This window comes from the organism of the source record quoted next, unplaced genomic scaffold (genome assembly GCF_019419815.1).
Source record: "Pyrus x bretschneideri cultivar Hongxiangsu unplaced genomic scaffold, Pyrus_bretschneideri_v1 Contig57, whole genome shotgun sequence".
In the NCBI taxonomy this organism is placed as follows: Eukaryota; Viridiplantae; Streptophyta; class Magnoliopsida; order Rosales; family Rosaceae; genus Pyrus; species Pyrus x bretschneideri.
The window spans coordinates 1216839-1241615 of NW_025999795.1; the positions used below are offsets into that span (position 1 = coordinate 1216839).

At 35.6% G+C, this 24777-nt stretch overlaps 1 protein-coding gene across 1 annotated transcript; it reads left to right on the forward strand.

The window, feature by feature from the left end:
- Positions 1–13760: 13760 nt before the first annotated feature.
- On the forward strand, positions 13761–15484 carry LOC103943468 (ethylene-responsive transcription factor CRF4-like). The gene has a single exon (XM_009353789.3). It carries the CDS (start codon positions 14120–14122, stop codon positions 15194–15196), a length of 1077 nt encoding a protein of 358 aa, XP_009352064.2. The 5' UTR covers positions 13761–14119; the 3' UTR covers positions 15197–15484.
- Positions 15485–24777: the final 9293 nt, after the last annotated feature.

Consider the following 24777-nt stretch of genomic DNA (forward strand, 5'->3'; position numbering starts at 1 on the left):
ATGTGCTGGTAGAACCTCAAGTGATAGCAGATGCTACTAAATCAACTGATCATATGCCAATTTTCTATTTTTTCTTATCAGTAATCGACAACTCAACAAAAGAAAAAAAAAATCATCAGTCTTTATGTTTGTGCAATTAGAAGAGTATTTATATAGTCTTGGTCTCTTATGTTTTGGGACAATAAAATTTGTTCTCTACCAAATCCTTTTATACAATTAATTATATTCCCAATTTTTTGGGCTTCTAGAAATGAAAAATCGTTATTCTAATTTCTAACCAAACCCATTTGTTAGTAAAGGTTAATAGGAAAAAAGTTGAGATTCCACCGTAAAATCATTGATAATATGTGAAATAGTTTGGTTTACTTATTATGAGCTAATGCGATGTTATCATTCCATCAATATGAGATTCATTCTCAATACGTATTCTCATCAATGATAAATTTTCAGCCACACGTGAATAACACAAATGAAATGACGTAGAGTGTGTGTGGCCTAGGCCTCACACGTAGGACAACTTAGAGACTAAAACCAATATGAGATTTATTCTCTCAATAAATTGGAGACCAAAAGCAATTAGGAGTCCTTACCCCACCAGTATGAGATTTTTTCTCAAAAAATTGGAGACTAAAAGATTAAAACATGTTCTACCAACTCCCTTCCTTTGAGGCACAAAACAATTGCATTATTCATTTTACAATCCCTCATTTCCCTCTGTTACGAAGAAAAAAAAAAAAAAAGGCCCTCATTTCCTTCAATGTCAGACGCCCAATTAGCAAAAAGTTCATGTGTACAAATTAACTTCATCGTGCAAAATATCCTGTTCTTCTATATCTTAATTAATTAAGTAAGTGTGCAAATTAAAGTTTTAGTTGATAATCCGAAGTGAGGCCACATCACCCCCACATGGGGAAGCACACGCGGCAGTTCCGTGATCACCGTCAAGGCGCAAACGCCGCCGGGAACCGGTGATTGAACAGTGATCAGTGTCAGCAGGGTCCCCACTGGCTAGCTGAGCCGGTCACCCACTGTCGTCGAGTCTCGAGACAAGTCTGCATTCCATTGGGGCCATTGCCAATGTATCTCTGAATGGAGGAGTTTCCCAAAACCTTTTCCAGAAGATATTGTATTTGATATTCAACTAAACAGTAGTAATTAATAATAATAAAGAAAATTAGATTATCAGAGACAATGGGAATTGTTGGACTTGGAGTGGAATGAGACTGAATACAAAATGCAACGTACGTACAATCATAAAACATATTTTAGGGTTGAGTTACTGTTTGCATTTTCTGTAGTGCCCTCTCAGTGTAATGGTTCATATAACACATTTTACATTATAAGCGATATTGTTTTATAAGTTACACTAAAGTAAAGAGAAAATTTTTAGTTTCGATGTACATATTTGAAGTAAAGTAGGAGTAGCCGTAATTGAAGATAAGATGAGAGAAAATCGGTTAAGGTGGTTTGGACATGTGAACTGAAGACCTACATATGCTCCGGTTAGAAAGTTTGATTATAAGACAGATACTCGGTGCAAAAAGGTTACAAGTTCGCCTAGGAAAACTTGAAAAGAAACTCTCAAAAAAGACTTGGGTTACTTAGAACTAACGGAAGACTTTGTACAAAACCGAACGCAATGATGTTATAAGATTCATACTGTTGTTACCACTTAATAAGATAAGACTTTGTTATTTTTTTGTACTGTTGATTGAAAAAGAAAATTGTATACACCGGAGCAATGTAACACTTACAAATAATGGATTCTATGCATCATGTTTGTTTAGAAAATATTAAGTTTCTATCTTGAAACTTTTAGAAAATATAATGGTTTCTTTTAATGCACGCATCAGATGCTAAAGTAAAGACTAAAGAAAGTAAGATACTAGGTGAAACTCGGTTGGACAAATATATGGAGTCCAGGTGTAATTCTCGGAGAAGAAAGAAACAGGTGTTCTTCTCTGAACATCTTTCCACACAAGGCCTCCACGTCTTGATTGATCATAAATTTGTACGATCATTTTCAAGTGTATTTTTCCCTTTGTTGAGTAACCCTAAAACCCAGAAACGCATGCGACAACTTTGTGAGGAAAGCTAGCTAGGATTCGGATAGCTTTTCATCATCTTCATTTATATTTCTACGTATAAATTTACAACGTTGATCTTCATATACCTCTCAAACACGAAAAAAATTTGGGTGTAAAGGGATTACTGTGATCGTAATACAAAATTACATGAAGAAAGTCTTACGCATGATTTTATAATAATGATCGAAACGTTAAAATGACAGTCAACTAGTTACGTAAAAGTCTCTCTTGCTAACTACAGTAATTGCAAAGCTGAAAATAATTAAGTAAATTATCACGGGATTGTTTTTTCCGTTAATAATGCTTTGGTTGTCTGGTTGCATGTGTGTTGAGAGAGAGAGAGAGAGAGAGACCAACATCTCTTGCTTCAAAGAGAAGCTTGTGGTGGTTTTCCAAACGAGATTATTATACTAATTCGAATTTTAACTAGTTTAATACTGCTTCAACGGATAGTACCTTTAAAATTAAGCCACACGGCCATGAAAGTCTGAGCAAAGTTGTTTGATGCAGTAGAAGAAACACACATGCACATTACGACCGACACAATAATAAAGCAAAGCAAACCCTGGCTGGTTCGAAGTCGTCTGGAGTACTGTGGTGGACTGCGAACTCTGCGGAGTGGCCCTTCTTTTCACGATAGATCTTGTTCCATTATTTTATACATCTTGATGGGATTAAATACCCAAACAAATGATATGCATACATGGTTTTCTTCCCCTTAATTTAATTTTTCTCAACTTTTATGGCCATACTTGCAATAAATTCGGAGCTTCAATTCATTCTTGCCATAATGAAATTTCGTTTGTTCCCTTTTATTTTATGGTTTCTCTCTCAAAAACAAATGTTTGTGTTTATTTTCATTTGTTATGGTCTTTGAAAAATTACTATATGGTACTAAAACAGAATGAGATAATAACATTGGGTGACATATAATGAAACTGCAGTGGATTGTCCCAACTCTTGCTCTCATGGATTGCAGTTTTATTTTTTGAATGAGTAACTAATTATAATCCTTTGTCTTGTAATAGTCGGAAAAATGCTATTATTGCTCTAATTTTTATACTTATTAATATCATTTTTATAATAAAGATGAGACGCATATGTATCGACAACCTTACTTTTAATAAAAAAAAGTAAGATAAATATAATAAAATTGTGGTAGATGTATCATTACTTTTTCCGCCAAAGAGAAAATAATTAAAAATAGTACAATAGTGATGTTTTCCAATGCTAAGATAATTTCCCTGAGTGGGGTTTTCTATTATTTTTTTAATTGGTCCTGACTTCAAGGGCCCAAAGACATGACCCAACCGTAACGCTGTAGAACAAAAAACAAAACAAAGTAAAACAAATGGCGCGCACACACATTAAATCACACAAATCACCAAATAACAACTCCAGTTCTTGAAAGAAGTGGTAAATCAACAATGTATACCCAGCTACGTAAAAAATCTTGTCGACTTTTATTCCTCTCTCCCTCCTTAAAGCTTACAAGCAATGGACAAAGTAAATGGCGAAGCTAGAATTTTAGTTTAAAAAGGTTCAAAATTTTTAATTTGAAACGCTTTCCTAATCTCAACTAACCACCGACGTTTGGGTCTGCTATCCTCTTCTTTAAATCTAAACCTCAAACCTCTCTCACTTTCTTCCTCTCTCCCTCCTCAAAGCTTACAAGCAATAGATTTCTTGAACTCCATAGAAGCAACCAAACTCAAATCAAACCCGATGAAGGAAAGTAAACTAAAAATGTCGGATTAAGGCCTTGAGCTTGCAGAAAAACCTTGATAATCATAAGTATAATGCTTAAATTTTCTACGTAAAAAAAATTTCAGGATGGGATTAAAACCATTGTGGTCCCTTCATGGTTCCACCTTCAGATAGAGTCACTACATTATGAATTCGAAACATTTTTTTTTTTTTTCTAACTTAAAGTAAAATATCACTGGTTACTAAAAAGACTGATTAAAACAAAACTTTTAAAATGAAAAAAAGTTAGACATAGGGAGTACGATCAGCCAGGTAACACTTGCATCAAGGGCGTCAAGGGCATTACCCCGGATTAACATAATATTCATGATTAGGGAGATTACTGAAGGGATCAAACAAGAATCTTGGACTTGATGCAAAACTAATGAGCTCTTGCTCTTTCCCTCCATCTCATATATGAGAGCGTTTCAGTGGTTTGGGAACATTGCCTGGTGTACAAAGTGTGTAGTATAATTGGTTGGAAAATTATTTTTTCATGTTTTTTACCAATGTATTGAAATACTTGATGTATCGGACTGTGTTCTCGGCACACGAAAATTTCTCCTCATATATGTTGAGTTCACTCGATATTGACTTATCCCAAACAAGTATATTTTCATTTTAGGCTTTTATGAAACTAGTAATATATAGTTCCAAATATATATAAACAAAATGCAAGTATATGAGTTCCACATAAGAAAACAAACACCAACGCTACAAATAAAAGTATATACAAGTACGAAGCAAGCCATCCGGTGATTTGTCGAATTTGATGTTCTTGTTTACCTGTCTTTAGGATAATGGTATCACTTGGCTCAATGGCGGCCAAACTCCAAGAACCAACACAACTCTCATTTTGTCCACTTTCCCAATCCGTATAATCCCCATGTTAATGTTATTATCATATCATCCAAGTAAACATGATGATGATGATGGGATCCTTAAATTAACCCTCTTGTTTCTCTCTAAATCTCTCTTATGCGAAGATGTGAAGTTAAAAACGTCCCACGTCGGAGGAGATCTTATAAGGACTTGAATTACTTTTTATGTTAATAACTAATTTATGAGTGAGAGAAACAAACATATAGATGTAATGTAGTCAACACCTTGCAAATTAACACACAAATGAGAAATATGAATACATTAATCAAATTCAGGACCACTTACGAAGAAAACTCTAATACCATGTTGGACAACTGATGAATTCCAGTACCTTAAATTGTCTAATATATTGGAACAATACATATGACACTTACAATTACAGCTCAAGTAACTTGGAAAATTGCCCTTAAACATAAGCTCGTGATCTGACTAGACTGACTTGTTAAATTACTTTCACATACTCTCTTCAACTTGTATTTCTTGCGTGATTAAGACAAACAAACAGTCTATGAGTTAATTCTATAAGTCCCAATAGAAGAGTTGTAATTTGCTTTGTATTTAATCCCCTAACTTCTATCATTTCCCAAACTAGTGTTATTATGTCTTATCCAAAAAGAGGAAATTAAAAAGGCTTTCTAGCCAAAATGGTCAAACTTCTACTTAAGTTTCTCTTCATGTTTTTTTTTTTTCCTTCGAAAACAATTTCCAAGTTGGATCATTCATATGTATGTAAAACACTAATGCACTTAGTTTTATACATTTGAATGACTAAATGATCTTCAAATCAAATAATATTTTGAAGATGATCTTCAAATAAAAATTAGAAATTAAACAATATCTCAATTATGAATTTGTACCACAAATATACATTATTTGCAGAGAAATGAGCTAATCCTTAAAAAAATGAGAGAATACAAGTATTATATATCCACACACATATGACAATATCACTTATGAGACCACTTACCAAATGAAATAGTAACGAATATATATAGGATGAAATAGTCGGTTCAACTGTAATATAATATTCATGACGAATTTTCTGTCTTAGATGTATTCACTCATATTAAAACAAGTGTATTCATTCTACTACCTGGCACTCGTGTAGACATAAGCCCCCGCGTCATTTCCATGACCAACTAGAAATAACCAGCAAAACCCATTCTGAATGGAACCAAACCAACTAGAACCTGCAACTCTCTTCTTTGAGGATAGCTCCCTTCTTCTATTTCGGATGGGGTTTATTATATTAATTAATAACAAATGGAGTCTCACTCAATATTTAAAGGATCTTTCATTGATCAGAAGGTGTTGTTTCTTTCCATCCTGTTTAGAAGCACTTATCGTCGTGGAGGAAAAATAGGACTATTCGGAGGAGCTGAGTGGGTAAAATAGTACTCATTGTGGAATTGATCAACAACATTGCCAAATCTCATGGGGGTGTATCGTTTTGCTTCCAATTTCCAACGACTGGAATTATTAGAGGTGGACTCTGATGAACGTACTTTTAAAATCTTAACATGATATCACTTAGTGTATTGAGTTGTGTTCCCACTATATTGAAAATTTTCTTGTCGTATATATTGTGTCGACTCCACATTAACTTATCCCAACCAAGTATATATTCAGTTGTTTTACACTTTTAGGAAACTAGTAATATATAAAGTTCCAAATATATATGAACAAAAAACAAGTATATGAGTTCCATAAATGAAAACAAACACCAACGTTATTATTATAACAAAATAAAGTATATACAAGTAGGAAGCAAGCCACCCGGTGATTTGTCGAATTTGCTGTTCTTGTTTAGTGGCTCAATGGCATGGGGCCAAACTCCAAGAACCAGCACAACTCTCATTTTGTCTACTTCCCCAATCCGTATAAGAGTAATGTTATTCATAACATGTTTTTATACCACATTTATATACCACCTTAGGTGACATCTGATGTGGACAACAATATCATTTGAAAAATTTGCAAAATCCAAGGAAAGAAAGGAGAAAGACTCTTCGTATACCATAATCATCATTTAATTAACTAGTTTTTATTAATTATTAGTTTATAAAATAATGAACTAAATTTAAAAATCTGATTAATTCAAATGAAATGGTTGTTCACATCAAGTGACACCTAAGGTGGTATGAAAATGTGGTACAAAAATTTGGTATGAATAGCATTACTCATCCGTATAATCCCCATGTTAATGTTATTTTCATCTCTCTTATGTGAAGATGTGAAGTTAATAACGTCCCACGTCAGAAAGTTTAGTGGGAGATTGTAGAAGGAGTTGAACTAATTCTTATGTTGCCAACTAATTTAAAAGTGAGAGAGACAAATATATAAGCGTAATGTAGCTCACACCTTGAAATCATCACATAATTAAATGAGGAATATATATGATTACATTAATCAAATTCAGGACCAATTACTAATTAGAAAACTCTAATACCACCAAGAACGGAGGCAGCTGCCCCCACTAAAGTTGTGTAGAGAAAAAAAAAAAAAAGCATGATGCTGAGAAAACTTGAATTTATGGTATTTATGTATTCAGCTGATTAGTTGAAATTTTCAAATAGTATATATGTATAATAAATTATGATTATGAAAAATTGTCTGCAAGTTGGCTTATTGAAATGTGAGAAGGTAAAAAAGCAATGAAATTATAGAAGAAATTTTACCGTCATGATTTTTTTTTCCTTCCGTCAAATATAAGTGGAGGTTAAGATCGCCTCTGCTAAAAATTTTCTAGCTCCATCCTAACCAAGTTAGATAACTAATGACTTCCAAGACCTTAAATTGTCATATAATATATAGGAACAATACATATCACACTTACAATTACAGCTTTAGTAAACTTGGAAAATTTAGTCCCTTAAACATAAGCTCGTGATCTGACTTGTTAATTACTTTCACATATTCTCTTCAACTTGTATTTTTCCTATGATTAAGACAAAACAAACAGTCTATGAGTTAATTCTATAAATCCAATAGAAGAGTTAGAATTTGCTTTGTATTTAATCCCGTCATTTCCCAAAGTAGCTTGTGACATCCCACATCGTCTATGGGAGTGATCCTTATATGTATATTCTCATCCCTACCTAGCACGAGGCCTTTTGGGAGCTCACTGGCTTCGGGTTCCATGGGAACTCCGAAGTTAAGCGAGTAGCGCGCGAGAGCATTCCCAGGATGGGTGATCCATCAGGAAGTTCTCGTGTGAGTTCCCAGAAACAAAACCATGAGGGCGTGGTCGGGGCCCAAAGCGGACAATATCTTGCTACGGTGGTGGAGCGGGCCCGGGAAGTGGTCCCCCCGGACCGGGATGTGACAATTTGGTATCAGAGCCTAACCCTGGTCGTGTGTGTACCGACGAGGACGTCGGGCCCCTAAGGGGGGTGGATTGTGACATCCCACATCGCCCAGGGGAGTGATCATTATATGTATATTCTCATCCCTACCTAGCACGAGGCCTTTTGGGAGCTCACTGGCTTCGGGTTCCATGGGAACTCCGAAGTTAAGCGAGTAGCGCACGAGAGCATTCCCAGGATGGGTAACCCATCGGGAAGTTCTCGTGTGAGTTTCCAGAAACAAAACCGTGAGGGCGTGGTCGGGGCCCAAAGCGGACAATATCGTGCTACGGTGGTAGAGCGGGCCCGAGAAGTGGTCCCCCCGGGCCGGGATGTGACATAGCTGTAGTGTTATTATGTCTTTTCCAAAAAGAAGAAATAAAAAATGGAAAGCTTCAGACTCTAGTTCAAGGACCATGGTCAAACGTCTACTTAAGTTTCTTTTCTTTTTTTTTGTTCTTTTCCTTCATAAACAAATTTGGAGTTGGATCATTTATATGTATGTAAAATATTAATGCAATTAATTTTATGTATTTAAATGACAAAATGATCTCTAATTCAAATAATTTTTAGTATGAGTGATTTTGAAATAAAAATTAATAAATTAAACGATTTCGATTATAAAATTTGTTTAGATGATATACATTATTTACATGGGGAGAGTGAGCTCATCACTTACGAGACCACTTGCCAAATGAAACAGTAATTAATACATATTGGATGAAATAGTCTGTTCAATTGTGATATATTTTCAGGAGGGAATTTTCCGTCTCAGATATATTTATTTATGATAAAATAAGTGTATTAATCTGTTAAAATTATATTTATAGGTTTTTAAAATATTTATTTTTCGCTTCCACATTTGAAGGACTCGAGTCATTTGTAGTGGACTTCAATGAACATACCTTTTAAAATCTTGACATGATATCAGAACTAAATTCAACCCAACCCAACCGTAGTAGTTGTGAACATGTTTAGACTGTTGGTGATAGTGACTGACACGTGTCATCTACTTATTGGTTGAGTATGCCACATAGGATTATTAATTAGAATAGGCTGTTCTGTCTTGGCTGTAATGTACGTAAACAATGTACTTAGTTATAATTTTTGTTTGATAAACGATAATATTAATAGGTTAAATTGCTAAATTTTAATGAGAAATCATCTTGCACTCTTTGATTCTATTTCTCTCTCTCTCTCACATCTTCTTTCTTCGATTTGTCATCCTTCTCTCTAAAACTCCGTAACGGAGCACTGTGATTAGGTGAGTCATCCTAGCAAAGGCAAAAGTGGAAAATGACTTTTCATGTATCACAATAAACACAGAGTGGGAGTGAGGGATAGAGAAGTTCCACACTCCAGAAAAGTCTAGAAATGTGTTTCAGTATGATATTTATTCATCATCTCATGCATGCATTTGACATTGTGCTACTACAACTACAAGGCGATGATCGATGTTAATATATCATCAGATTTTATGTGCAGGCGTGCTACGCTTGACAAGTCGATCCTCATGTTTTTGCTTGCCTACAAATGGGGCTCTATTGGACCGCCACCACCTCCCAATTTTCTGAGAAATTTTAATGTGTATTAGGAGCAATTACCACGATATTTAAAAAATATTAATAAAAAACATATGAGTTATCATTTCAATGAAATAAAAACAATATATTGAACTTAAAGTACTAAAAACTTAAAATAGTAATATCGTTTATAATAATAAACATCATGTGACTGTATTCGGATTTAGACAAACTCTTTCCAATTTTTGCTTATAATGCTTCAACAATCATCAAAACCACGTATTTTCAAACGCAAGATGATGCTATGTAAACCAAAACTCCATAAAAAATCGGCTAACTTCAAATATTTTTTTATTTTCTTCTTCTTGTTCATATATATTCAGGTAAGCTATAAAAAACAATGCCTAACAATGCCCAACTCTGTGATTGTGAGGGTCTAACAAACCAATCATTTTCTGTCAAACATTAGCACGGCTGGAGCTGTGAATTTAGCCAGGTCACCAGTATCATAAGTTAATTTTTGTATGATTTGAGTTTCAAGTTAAACGGAAACAAACGAAGTCGGCCTTTTTGTTTGATTCACCATTTTGGAGTCAATGTCCGATATTCATGATTAATGTTCAAGCCATGCAACCCATGATACACCCCTTATTCTTTTCAAAACCTTAAAACTATTTATGCCATATATTTTCAATCGCATTACTTATCATATTTCTCAAAACTCAACATTTGCACGACCTAGTTCCGAGGTATGCGGACATTTTCTTCTCAATTCTCAAAATATATGTGGCATTACAAGTTAGGTTTGTTGTTGTCGTGGCAGATCACTTACTACAACGAAGATTGAAGTTCGATCCTTGTCATCTTCATTCTTAAACTGTCGTTGTAGAGCAACTAAACAAGGTCAAATTCTTCACATAAAGCCGTCGTTCATGTCTTCATTATTGCAGGCAAGAAATATCGTGGAAATGATGTGTTTTTAGCTGGTAATCAATTAAAATCGAGTTCCTTAGTCCTTGGAGTTTTTGTTGCTTGCATGGGAATTGACGGTAAGGATAATGAGGGTATTACAACGATAACTGCATGTACTATATATCCACATATTCCTTAAGCATATATGCAAGAGACAACATAGTCAACCTAATTAGCAAATGTTGTACTATGATTATATATGATTGATATAAACGAGGGGCTTATGAGTTCCGGTCCTATCCCATTATAATTTATTGGATATAATCCAGACACATATCACATAATTAATGATGGAATTGAGATCCTCTCCGTATCTCGAAGTCCAGAGCTAGCGGACTTAGAGATTCAAGGTGTGAGAGAAAGATTTCAATTCTTGACTTTTGTGAGGTGGGCTAGTGAAATGGGCTAATGGTGGCCATAAGATTTAAAATGAGTGGTTCAAATCCATGGGTCTGCCATCCATGTAAACTATCAAGTGTTTCTCCATTTGTATAATGACATGTGGCAGACCACCATGTGTTTCAGGCACACTAAAAAATTTCCCTTACAAATGTAAGAAATTCATGGGTAACTCTCGATGCTCGTCGATCTTGATTTTGTAATTTAGTAACCTTATTCATATGTTTTTGTTATAAATGATAATTATAGGACCAATTTTTGAAAAGAAATCAATTAAAATAATTTCTTGTCAAAATTAATAATTAGTGCATCAATGTAACCCACATAATAAAATAATTAAAGAATTAATTGGCAACATTTTCTTCATATGTCAAATTTGATTGCAAAAGACTCTTATGTCATTCCACGTAGAATTAACATATCGGTTAAAGCTTTTTTCTATCCTCATATTTGATTGTGTGACATTCCACTTAAGATTTAATAGTTATTCGCATTTTTTATTTTCAAGTTGATGTTTAATGGGCTAACAACGGAGTTTCAAACAACCTTATGATTGGGTGGAACATTTTATATTGATAAAGATAGAGAAATTCCTCTAGCTAGGCTCTATCCGATGATCATAAATGCTCTTATGAGTCTTTCCAGCTTCCGAATGGGATGGATAGTCGTGGCTTGCCATCAGTTGTCCCATTTTTAAAAAAACGTTGATTAATTACTTTGTGGACATGTAAAATAAAAAAAAAATGAAACAACAAAATCTCGTAGATCATGGTAAATTAAATTAAGAATTTGTGGCAAAATCAATTTTACTTTACGATTTTGGGGCCCTAAACAACTGAAGGGTATAATAGATATTTGGGGCCCTAAACTCGTTTTTAAAATACGGTAACTCATTGTCACAAAAAAAGGAAATACTTAGCTGGAATAAAAGTCAGTGAACGTAAACTGGTAACCAAAGTATCTCGAATTAAACCTAATAATGCACTCCGTTTTTTGGACTTGTATCTAATTATCTCTATAAATGAGGGGCAATCTGCAATTACAAAATACAATTAAGCAAATCAGGCCGGGTCAATGAAAAAACCGTTTGACATTTGACAATAAACCCTAAACCCTATATCCTAAACTCTAGTTTGAAGGGCCGGGTCAACTATTTCCTTTACTTAAGTTTCAGAGTCCGAAGACTCCGAACAAATTCGATATGATCAAGCAAATCTTAATCCCCCGTTTTCAAATTCCTATGTTGTCTTCCAAAACTTTGGGAACTTGAGTGTGCTTTTGAGTAATTATTAATTTACAAGCAAACGTTGTAATATAATTAAATATGATCAAACAATTTGGACTAATTTTGGCTTAAAATGTCAAATAAATTTTGACTATTTTTTTTGTTGTTGAAAAAATTGGGCAAAGAAAAAAAAAAAGCCCAAACAATACTAATCAATAATAAATATATATACCTACCACCACGGGTGACATAATGGTTGTAGATAAATTTCAGGCATGTATTCCACATGGCACACACGATGGTGGCCAAGGAAGGCTAAAATGCTTCTGTAAGTTTTCATGTCCCCCAAAAGAGTGGATTGTCGTGTTGTAGCCACCAACTGGTCCCTTTTTATGTCTTTTCCTTTTAGTTTTATGTGATAATTCCAGTCTACTAATTAATTATGTGATTGCAAAGATGATTCATAAAATTGACACTTGATATTAGTGTTGGCGTCAATCACACGGCAAGTTTTCGGTTTGATTTTTATTACTGATGAATCATATGATAATGACTGAGAGAGGTTAAAAGTTAGTAGGCTGGATTATTGCTGCAATTATACAACTGCATTTTTTTTGTTGTTGAAGGCAAAGAAACTTATAATATGGAAAATGATTTAATCCCAATAAATCAGAATTAATAATTGCCAGGTAAATCACAAGTGGACTACGTCGTGAGTGACGTGTACGGTGGAAACCTCAAACTTGGCTGCCAAGAAATTATTTATTTTTGGTAGTTTTTTTTTTATATATTTATTTTCCAAAAGACTTGGTTGCCAAGAAATTACCGCGAACAAAACTGAAGCGATGAGATTTGGAAGGTGAGCATATCTCGGTAAAACCAAAAAAATAGAGCAGATAAAACCCACAGACGTACTGATAAACCCTAATTATTTATGGCGGCGAATTCAAAGTTGCCCGCCACGTTGCTCCCAGCTGTTAAAAAGTAAATTAAAAAAAATAAAAATACGCAGGTTAAATAAAATTTTAAAAACTATCCACTGGCATTTCCAAATGTCGATTCTACCCTCCGTTTCTCGCCTTATTTACCCACTTGCATAAAAGAGTGAGTGAGTAAATTAACCAGTTGGCTCTTTTGAGCGGTCAAACTGTTTGACCGGGGAACGGAGCAGGGCCGGGTATCTTGGGCCTCACGTGACAGGCCGCACGGACTTCGATAAAAACACAGGTTAAATAAAAACAAACGAAACGAGATGATATTTTGCCGAGTCAGCACCGTGCGGTGTGCGCTCATTGGGGCCGAGCTTTCGCGGGGCCCACAGTGTTTACGTGTGAGAATCTCAATGCGGTCTCGGGATGTCGCGGACCGTATTTGGTATCTCTCTCTCCTGTATCCTCCACGGCCGTTACCGGATGCGAAATTACCCGATATTTTTCTTTATTTAAAAATAAATAATTAAAAAGTGGAATATTTTAGAATATATAAAAATTAGGGAGGTAAAATTAATGAATTAATAAATTATTTCGGGAGGCTTTTCCAATTTCGGCTGGTGGATCCTATATAAAAGCGGTTTCAGTGTTCTGGTTTCCCACACTCACTATTTTGCTTCGTCTTCGCTCAAAATTCTCTCTCTCTCTCTCTCTCTCTCTCTACCTCTCTCTCTCTCAAGTCTCGATCTTTCCGTACACAGTTCTAACTCTCCCTCCCTTTCGAATTGTTGCTTGATTTCTCAGAGTTTTCTGGTTTCCGATCATAATTTTCTGAAAAATTACACTCAAAACGGTCGATTAATTTGCTTACCATTTTTTTCTTTACCGTCTGCCACAAACTGTCTTTTTTCTGCTCCGGGTGTTTTCATCTTGCTCTGTTCTTTGTTTGGTATCTGATTTTTTTTCGCGTTCGATGCGAATTTAGAGAAAATCGAGCAGCCCGGAAGAAAGAATGGAGTTTTTGGATGCGGAGTCGAGTATTTTGTGTCCAATCAAATATACGGAGCACAGAAGCAGGACAAAGAAACTGACCAAACCGCGAAAGAAGTCGACATCCGAGTTCAACTCGTCAGTCGTCCCGAGAGTCGTACGAATATCGGTGACCGATCCGGACGCCACGGATTCCTCCAGCGACGAAGGGGAGGAGTTTTTCGGGCGGCAGAGAGTGAAGCACTACATTAACGAAGTCAGCATCGAGACGGACTTCAGGAACAGCCTTGTCATCAAGAACAACGCCCGGAAGCGGCCGGCTGCGGAGGTTCCGGCCAACCGGCGGCCGTTGAAGAACGCAGTTTCGCCGACCAACGGCGGAAAGAAGTACCGCGGCGTAAGGCAACGGCCTTGGGGGAAGTGGGCGGCTGAGATTAGAGATCCTGCCAGACGTCAACGCCTGTGGCTGGGGACCTTCGACACGGCGGAGGAAGCCGCCATGGTGTACGATAATGCCGCTATTAAGCTCCGCGGTCCCGACGCTTTGACTAATTTCGTGGCTCCGCCGCCGAAAGAGGAGCAAAAGCCAGAGCCGCTGGTTACCGAGCCTGTCGAGGTGGAGGCTAACGGAACAACGTCGGTTTCCGGTTACGATTCCGGGTCCGAGTCTCACAATCTGGCGTCTCCCACCTCCGTCCTCCATTTCAGAGGCCAACCCAGCATTGAAGAAGTTGACGAGGCTCAAAGATTCCAGATGTTCGACCGAGTCGATGAGTATGAAGACGAAACCGGTACGAACATTTTATCCGACGATTTGTCCGATTTCGGTAACTATTTGCCGCTGGACTTGCCGTACTTCGACGACGCATTCAGTTTCTCAGCTTCGGAGTCGCCGCTGTTGGACTCGCCTCTGTTTTTCGACGACGGCTCCACCGCAGTACCCGATACTCTTCCGGATTGCTTTATGAAGGACGATTTCAGCGAGTTGTTCCGGGACACGTTCGACGCGTCGCTGTCGCATACGACGTCGTCTATGTGCCAAGGGGATGACTACTTTCAAGACATTTTGTTCGGTTCCGACCCGCTGGTGGTCCTCTGAGAGAACTGAGCCACCGCTGACAGAGCCACTGTCAAAGTTTTGCCGCCGTTGGCTGGCCGAAATATCGGCCGGATTTTTGTTTCGGACGAAACATCGGCTTTATTTATTTATTTATTTTGCTGCGTTAGTATTGGTAATTAGTAATTACCTTAATTATTCGTTTGAACGTCTCCGTTTAAAAGTTGACGGAGAGTTTGGTTAGAGGTGAGGATTTTAGCCCAGGAGTGTATAATTATAATTTATTAATTTTGGCTGAATAATGAGAATTTATATAATGTTTTTAATTAATTGAGTTTTGTGGTGTTAATTAATTAATTAATTACTGAGCTCACCCACCGTGGCATTCTTTTTGCTCAACCCAGTTGACTCGGAGAGTAACCGTGGTACCGCGATTTGCGGTTGTGGCCGGTTGGATTGAGTCCAAATAGCAAATTGGTGTGTCAAAAAATACACACAAGCTCAAAAGTTGGCAAATTTGTACCTTTTTTTCATCTCTCTTTAATTAGATCAACGGCGTTACATGTGAATTGCACCACTATTAGAGTATTGACAGAAAATAGTCTTCGTAACATTTTTTAAAAATAAATGTTGGCGTTACACCGAAAGCAATGATAATTAAAGAGATTCAAACTAGAGATGAGTTGTTATGAGACATTTTTCAAAAAGCAAAGGCATTTTGTACTAATGCAATGATAGATAATGGGATTGGAATCAGCGGTGAGTTGTAATTACAAAAAATAGAGTCCTCGTAACGTTTTCCAAAAACAAATGTTGCCATTGTACAATGACTGTAATCACAACTAAAGAGATTCAAACCAGAGATGAGCTGCTATTAGAGTAGTGATAGAATACAATCTTTGTAACAGTTTTCAAAAAAAAAAAAGAAAAGAAAGAGGAATGCAATGACAAATAAAAGGATATAGATTAGAGCTGAGTTATCTTGAATACGAAGCAGAAATTATAGGGATTCAAAAGGTTAAAATTGTATGATAATAACAGTCGGTTTGCTTCTGTTTTTGGTGGATTCAAAGAGGGCAGTGGAAAAACAAAGAGTAAGTAGCCACATGATTATGTTCGGAATAAATCCTATATTGATAAAAAATAAAATAAAAAACTTTGCATGAGCTTATAAGTAAATTCGACTACTATCCAAATTGTTAATTGGTTTATTGATGAAACCTCAACTTTCTTTATGATATCAGAATAAATTTGTCCCACATGTAATGTCCAACAGACACATATACCCCATGTCAAACATAAAGAATCTTATAAATATATTAAGCTATTCCTTATGTTACTAACAATCCACTACTTCGTTTTTACGTAATAATGTACAACAAATATGATAATAAAAAAGAAAAATAGATATAATAATCAAATTGTAATTTCGTTTTACACATGGTAATTTATTTGTACTGCAGATTGGCATCGTTAATTACTGTCACATCAGTTTAGAGTTCGATTCGAATGGAAGGAAGGATTTGTATCATCTTCTGAGTTAATGGAGAGGATCCTCCTAATTAATTATCGTGAGTCGTTAGATTTTTATCTAACGGCTACAAAGAGGAAGTTCCTTTAAAGTTATAATGATTGTAACTGTTGGATAAAAATTCAACGGTTCCCGATGATTGATCAGATGGATCCTCCTCATTAGCTCAGGAGAGAATCCAAATCCTGGAAGGAAATCAAAGATTTTACTTCTACTTTTTTTTTTTTTTTTTTTTTTTCTAACAAAAAGGTGAAAATACATATATATAATTCGATTTGAGTTGACCATTGCTCTAGTCCACTATTATTCCAAGGGCTCCAGCTCCATGATCGATATTACAAGATGAAAGCGTAACATCGCTGTAAAGGTCGAAAAGACAATGGAGATCGAGGGGTCCTTTTTAACTCGTTGCCGGTTGGTAACAAAAATGAATGAATTGGGTCTCTGTTTAGTTAAAAAAAAAAGTGTTATTAATATTCTAAAATTTTTATTTTACGGTACTTTTTAGAAGTGTATTTTTCTTTTTAATTATAAAAAGTTTGAAGTGTTAATAACAATTTTTCCCTAGTTATAAAACTATATAAATATTGTATGCAGTTTATGCGAGCGACGCATGAAGTTGCCAGAAAAAACCTATAATCTGCATCATGCTGCGTTAACTTATGCAAAAATATTGCACCTTATGTCTCCTTCTCTTCTTTTCACCGTCGCTGGTTTCTCTTTGTCCTTATCACTCTGATTATCTAACAATGATAAAATTCGGATCATTGTAACACATTGCAGTGTGACTTGACAAGAATATTTGAGTGAACTCTCAATTTAAGCGCTATGTATATCATATATGTATATGCAAAACACAACAATCACTTTTTCACATTGCATTATTGTAAGTTTTGTGGAATATTACAAAGATACAATTTTAAGGGCAAGTTGTTGATTCCCACTTTAAATTTTATAATAAAATATCTGTACCAAAGTGGAATGTGACTCTCTTGCACCTTCTTGATTAAGAGTGCCACTGAATATAAACGGTTTCCTAATTAAATACTGCAGTTAGCTTATTAATTTCCCAAACACATTTAATTATTTAACAAAAATGTTAAAAGCGATTTACACCAGGTTAAAAGTGATATCATAGTGATTATGTATAAAAGGAAGATTGAATGTTAGTTTTGAGCTTCCACTCTGGAGAGTTTTACAGAAGGGAGAGCCAAATTGTCACCTAGAACCTTTAAGATCTCAATAAAAGCACTTAGATCTTTTGGGGACCAATTTCTGGACAAAATCTAGAGCTGTAGGTGGTGTCTCCCGTATTGAGAATAAATCTCACATTGATGGGAGGAGAGACTTTTCCACATTGACGGGAAGAGAGACCTTAGACGGGTTTATAAGAGGTTAATCTACTTTTCAGATTGCCAATTGATTTTATAGTGTAACCTTAAATTTCTACATTTTTGTTCCTATTTCCTACAAAATATAAGGCTGTAACAGTAACAGTATATATAGCTAATCAAATTAAAGCTATTTATGCCCTTGAACGACGGGGTTCAGTTTTTTGGTAAGTTCGTTGATTGCTTAGTTATTATACCCTCCTCTCTCAATATTTTGCTGCATAATTGAGTGAAAAACACTCAATATAATAGACTGTGAAAGCACACAACATTTATAGAAAAATAACAGCTTTTATTTGCCGCTGCATTTTGACCTATAATATCGATTGAAGATGATGATACTATGCAAGACACGACGTGATGAACAGTTTAAAGGTGATCGTGTTATATGGTTTAAGAGATTCTACTTTACAGCATGTAAAATATGGTGTTTAGTTATCTTACATTTTTCCCAACCATAAGTTGGTGAAATTTTTTGTTATGTATAAAAAGCAAGATCAAGTAGATTAACATTTCACACGTTAAAATACGGTATTGACATGATTGATATATCTTAATTTTATAATATATTAGCAAAAAATAAAAATATAATTATACTAATGTTCAGGTATATCATTCCGTAAGTTGAGGTTAATTATCGCATCAAATATGAATAACACCCTAAATTCTTGGATTATTTTTAAATTGGTACATGATAACTTGTAAGACACCCTAAACTCGTACATTAACCTTAAGCTAACTTTCATTACCTGGACCATTAGTGAGTCTGTTAAATTCTCACGACATGATATTTTCCAATGATACAACATGAATAAAGTAGATTACCTTACAAAGATAATTTTGTAACGGGTGACATGCATAGAATAAAAGATATGTTAACGTAATGAAAGTAGCTTCTAACCACATTATTAGGTATCAAACTCATTCAACTAACTGCAAAAAAAAACTACTAAGCTTAAAGCTAAATGGTTAGATTAATTAAGTTCTTTGACAATTCCGCATAGGAGAAAGTATCACAAACAAATTGTATTCCCAATATAGCTCATAATGCACAGAGGTGGTGATGCAAGTCACGGTGTGTAAGAAAATCTCGTTATTCTAAATATGGCATATTATATAAGGTGCGTTGGAGGGGTTACACTAAATCAAACCACGCACTGTACTCCCTCAAATTCTCAATCATAACAGAATCATTGCACACAGTTGGGGTTTGAAAATTTAAAAGCATTATCCTTCTGATTAAGTGTGTAAACTTTGATTAGTCTCTGTCCTTGTTTCATGATATTTCTTTTTCACGTGAGGAGCTGCTGCATCTGGTTTCTTAAATCAATTACTTTATTACTGTATATAATGTTTGAACAAAGTTAGCTGGGGTTACAAATTATGGTCAGGTCAAACTGGCAAACTGGCATCCTGCAAGCTCGTAAAGATGGTGCAATGGTAATAATCTCTTACTGCTCGCTGCTGACAACCTTCAGCAAAACAAATACTGACACTTTTAGGTTACAAATTGATTTTGTTCAACAACTTTTTTCACTACTCACTTAATTCCCAATCGTGCTCGCAACGGGCATTAACAGTTTTGATAATTATGGGTACGTAGTTGCCAAAACAATAAAGTAAAACTGAGCTCTTTCTATATATACAGATGGAATTAGGTAAAAATATTTAATGTGGGCATGCAGTCCATGCAGAGTATTATGCATGTCACTACTAGCTAGGACGACTGTTGAGAATATATGGCAATCTAGCAAGAAACCAAATAACAAATCCAATGGATGAAACAAAAGTGAAAACCGAACACTCTAAATTGATTCAGAAGATTAAGATTGTTTATCATGCATCTGGACATAAAACTGCAATAAGATTTCCTGCACACTTTGGCAGATGCACGAATAACCCAGTAAATAATTAGGATAAAAAGCAGATGCACGATAAACAATGGAAACGTCGTCCACGTTTTACATGTATAGCTTCAGTTTGTTGTAGTCTGGACGCACTCGTCGTACTGTTCTCTGCGGAAGTATTTTTAAAACCCCATCCCATCGGCTCCAATAGAATAATACTACTTCACTGTCAAGGTATCCTAGGATCGGGTTAATATTTCACCATGAACAATTAATAACCGAAATATGTTAGAATCAGTTGCTCGCACACGTAGATAAATGATTTTGGTTTGCCGATCATCGTACATAACTTATCGATCTAATTTCATGGTGATAAACAGTTTACAGTCGTTCACAATTTTGTGCATTACAAAAACAAGATGATTCAAAAGTTGTTTCAGTTAATATACAAAATGATATTCTCCGGAAACTTGGAGGGGCAATGGGGTGAGGCAAAGGAGGGAGAGGGGAAAAGTAGCAGGCTTTATGGCTGAGAGAGGAGGCTCTAATGTCAGAGACACCAGTTGCAAGTTGCACATATGCATGTTGATGCCTGGTATATTTGCCGTGTTTTGCAAGTGGCGGGTTCTCACTCACACCGTGTTGAGCGCCTTTTTTTCTTCAAGTTTTGGTGTCTATCAAATTAATGAACAATGACAACACACACCAGAGGAGCCCATTGTCCTTGTATATCAAATCCACATTTGATTTATTTGCTTTCGTTTCATCAGCTGGATCTCCAACCACCCCCCCCCCCCCCCCCCCCCCCCCCCCACCCCCCCCCCCCCCAAACAAACAAACTCACTCAGCTATTTAGTCTTCATGAGCTGCAGCAGCCGCAGGAAACAGCCACCACTTAATTAGCATCGTTCAACAACCCGATCTATCAATATTTGAATAGTTTCGGGCTACATTTATATGCTACATGCATGGGATATGTTTTACATATTTAGTTGTAAATTTAATTTATTTATTTGTTATCAAAGTTTCAATGCAAACTGTTGAAGCTCCGATCTATCCGAATTAATTCCGACCTGATAGCTAGGTTCGTTTTTTAACAAATGATAAGATATTTACAAACATGCTATTACTAACTGATTAATGCACTTACAATAAAGCTACATTATCACAATAAACAATACAAATTTAGTTATAACTAAATGTCAAATTCATCGCAAAAATATATCATTATCATATCCATAAGATCTTCAAATAAATAGAAACAACTAGCCCTGGAACAAAGCCGGTATTCTATTACTAGGTTGAGTTGGACTAGGACCTTACTACTTAATCGTTTGAAGGTGATTAGGAGGATTAACATATACTCCACCCAATCATGCTAAATTAATGGAAATCTTGACTTTCTTGGTTGAAAGTTGACGAATGATGGTCGACCCTCCGATCCCTCACGTTGTCTTTTCAAATATTTTTTCTCCAAAATTCATCAGGAGGGGGCCCTGAACCATGACGACAAACGGGTGGGTACATAACACGTGAAAATATATATTGGGTCTCTGTCTGCTTCTGCTACCCAAATTGCCACAGTCTCTAATTTGTGTGTATACGTGGCAGGCATCAAGAAGAGTCAGCACTGCTTATCACGTGACACGTGTCACCGGCAAGCACCGTGGCCCCACTAGGGCAAAGCACTCAAATTTCACCTACCGACAACGATGGTTAATTGAGTTATGGCCACATGTGACGGAGTCGCGGAGACAATGTGTGAAATTATTCTGCATATTGATGGGATTATAAAATTTTATAATTTCTACATTAATTAAATAAGAAGAATTGCAAAATCCCACACCCTTCGACCTTCTCATTCTTCCATTTTGGCAATTGTGGCTTGGGCATATGGTCCAGGTAAGAAGATTTGATTTGGACAGAATCTACTCATTAAACTTGTGACCAAAGCAATGCCTTTTCTATTCAAATTAATGTAACATCTCAAATTCCAAATCTAATGCATGTCACACAGCAATTAGGTGGTAGACTATGAATTGTTTAATATTTGTCCAACCCATCTATTCTCGAAATCATTTGCAGTTTTGTGTTCCGATTCGTTACAAAAATGATGTTGAGATCTGGTCACCTGAGAAGGTTTTCAACATTGCAGGGTCCTAACGTTAAAGGTTTTAAGTTTTTTAATAAAACCAAAACGCGAAGCGTGTAAAAAAATTTAGTTTATTCACTAAGACATTTGGTCGAACACTTTATGGGTTTGTTGTCATCAGTGGAATCATTTTATGCACATATTAACAGATTTCGGCATATGTCGAAGCAATTTGATAAGTGCTATTGAGAGAATTCATCGAGTGCTATCGACACAACCTGCCGAGTATTGCCAAGATATGTCTAGCATGCATTACATCAAACACTTGGTGTTTGACAAGATATGTCTAGAATGCACTTGTATAAACATTTGCTGCAATATCATAATGCCACAGGCACGTGAAAAACTGTGATGTTTTCGTGTCGACGACTGAAACTTAGCAGTTCGCATGCCTTCATAATTTGAATGTATATATATTTGCATAATGTAATTTTAATTATTTCTGTAATAAACATGTGCGAGCCTGCATTCACGTGTTTATCTCAGTATCTTTGTGAAAAAAAAAACTTCTACATTTGAGAACAAGAAGAAAGAAAAGGAAAATAAACTTTATAAATAAGAAATGTACAAAACTTAAACCATTAGGACATGGATCCTCTTCAGATTCAATTGTCTTAATTCTAGGAATCCATCAATTCGGACCGTTGAAATTTAATTCAATGGTTATAAACAGGGACTCACTTTAAAAGTTAATAACTTTAACCGTTGGATTAAATTTCAACGGTCCGAATTGATGGATCTCTAAGATTAGGACAATTGGATCCGGAGAGGATCCATGTCCAAACCATTATATAGTGCATAAAAAATATTGTGTTTGAATCGTTCCAAAAAGAAAAGATAAACACATCTTTTTGTTTTATATTTTGTAATTTAATTTTGGCATTTCAGCCTACCATTTTAACTCGGTCTTTCTTTAAAGTAGGATTATTGTCCTTTCTTTTAGGATCTCCTCCCGAAATATCTGCTACTGTTTTGAATGATTTAGTTGGTGTGTTTTGGTCAAGAACTATTTGTTCTAACTTTATGGGTTAAGTTTATCTTTTGAGTTCAAGTAATGCTAGTGAGATTATCTATTTAAATCATATTTTGTAAACCATATAACGTAGTTGTTAATAATTAAATTATTAACATGCTTATTTTTTATTAACAACACTGCAAATATGAAATAAACGTTCGTCGATCTACCACTACTCTTATATCTATTTATGTTGCGGTGACTTGGGTTTCGTGCCCCGCTTATTAACTCAAAAGAAAAAGAAAGATAGTTTCGATTTTACGTTACCCACTTTTACACAAAATTCTCATGCAATTTCCTTTTTCGTTTTTGAGTTGACCTAGCTATTACCTCGTTTGGTTGACATTCTCTACAAGAAACACAAAATCTTTGTTGTCAATTTAAGATCACAAAGGGGCCCGCCGAACAAAGAAAAGTTGAACAAAAGGAAAGAATGCTTTCACCTTACTTTTGAGTCATGCATCCAATAGGAAGCACGAGGAAGTGTTTACACGCACCACTTGAAAATTATGAGGCTTATTTTGTGTTCAAACCCTTCCATCAACTTTTCCATTTTTGCCTCATAAAACAAGTTAAAAGCAACCCCAACCCAAAAAAAAGCTTAAAGAATTGATAGCTTTCCGACATTATTCCTTTTGTAATTTCGCACTCCTTTCCCATAACTATATATTTATTGAGTTTAGACGTTCGTTAGCATTCATACTTCTCATCTTAATAAATGTCAAGAGAACTATTTCAAAAGTGAGGTTCTCGATTGATTCTCTACCACCTTATAATTATCATCAATTCATATACTAATATTGTAAAACGTTGTGCCAAAATCAAATGGTGATAGAGTCTATAGAGAGTCTGATTTTCAGAGAGTTCTCTCAGCATTTTTTGTCTTGAAATCAGTCAGAATGGAGATTAAAAATCCGCTAGGGTTCGTCAACAAATGGGTTCTGGTTTTCCTAGTTGCGTGTGATAATATTGTGGCACGGTCGGACTAGCTAGAAAAATACCACCAAAATAGTCCGTGTTCAAATTAGGTTGACCAAATTGCGCTTCAAAGACGTTAATGACTTAAGACGACGACGTTCCAAAGTCTCTCAGGGCGGGCCCGTATAAACAGCCACCCAGGCCCAAGTTTTGAGGAGAGAGGCCAGTGCTTTGAGCCTTTGACAATTCATAATTTCATAGCTTATAGTAATTTATTTTTATAATCTTTTTCGTTTACGGGATTCTCCACTGTCAATTACTTTGGTTTTATTTGTGAAAAATATTTCTGTTAAATTGAGGATATTTTAAATCAACCCCTCCACTTGAACGGATAGTTTCTTCAATTAATAGATGATTGGATATTGCTAAAGCTAGTACCGATCTCACACACCGTCAATTACTTTGGTTTTTCGTGAAAAATATTTCTGTTAAATTGAAGATATTTTAAATTAACCCCTCCACTTGAACAGAGAGTTTCTTTAATTTAATAGATGATTGGATATTGCTAAAGCTAGTACCGATCTCACACAAAAATATACGCTTTCGTCATTGATGTAAGTAGAGCATGAGACCTCACTAATAGTTTCTTACAGTGATCGATCATAGGGATCATGTTGATTTCGACAACAGACAGGACACGTTTGATGCGCAAGATCTAATAAATTCACGGTAAATTCAATATAGGAAGAACTGGAAAAATGCGGCAAAC

Bases quoted from the DNA above. Each gene is read 5' to 3' on its own strand.
- LOC103943468 (XM_009353789.3), top strand. From the start codon at position 14,120: ATGGAGTTTTTGGATGCGGAGTCGAGTATTTTGTGTCCAATCAAATAT.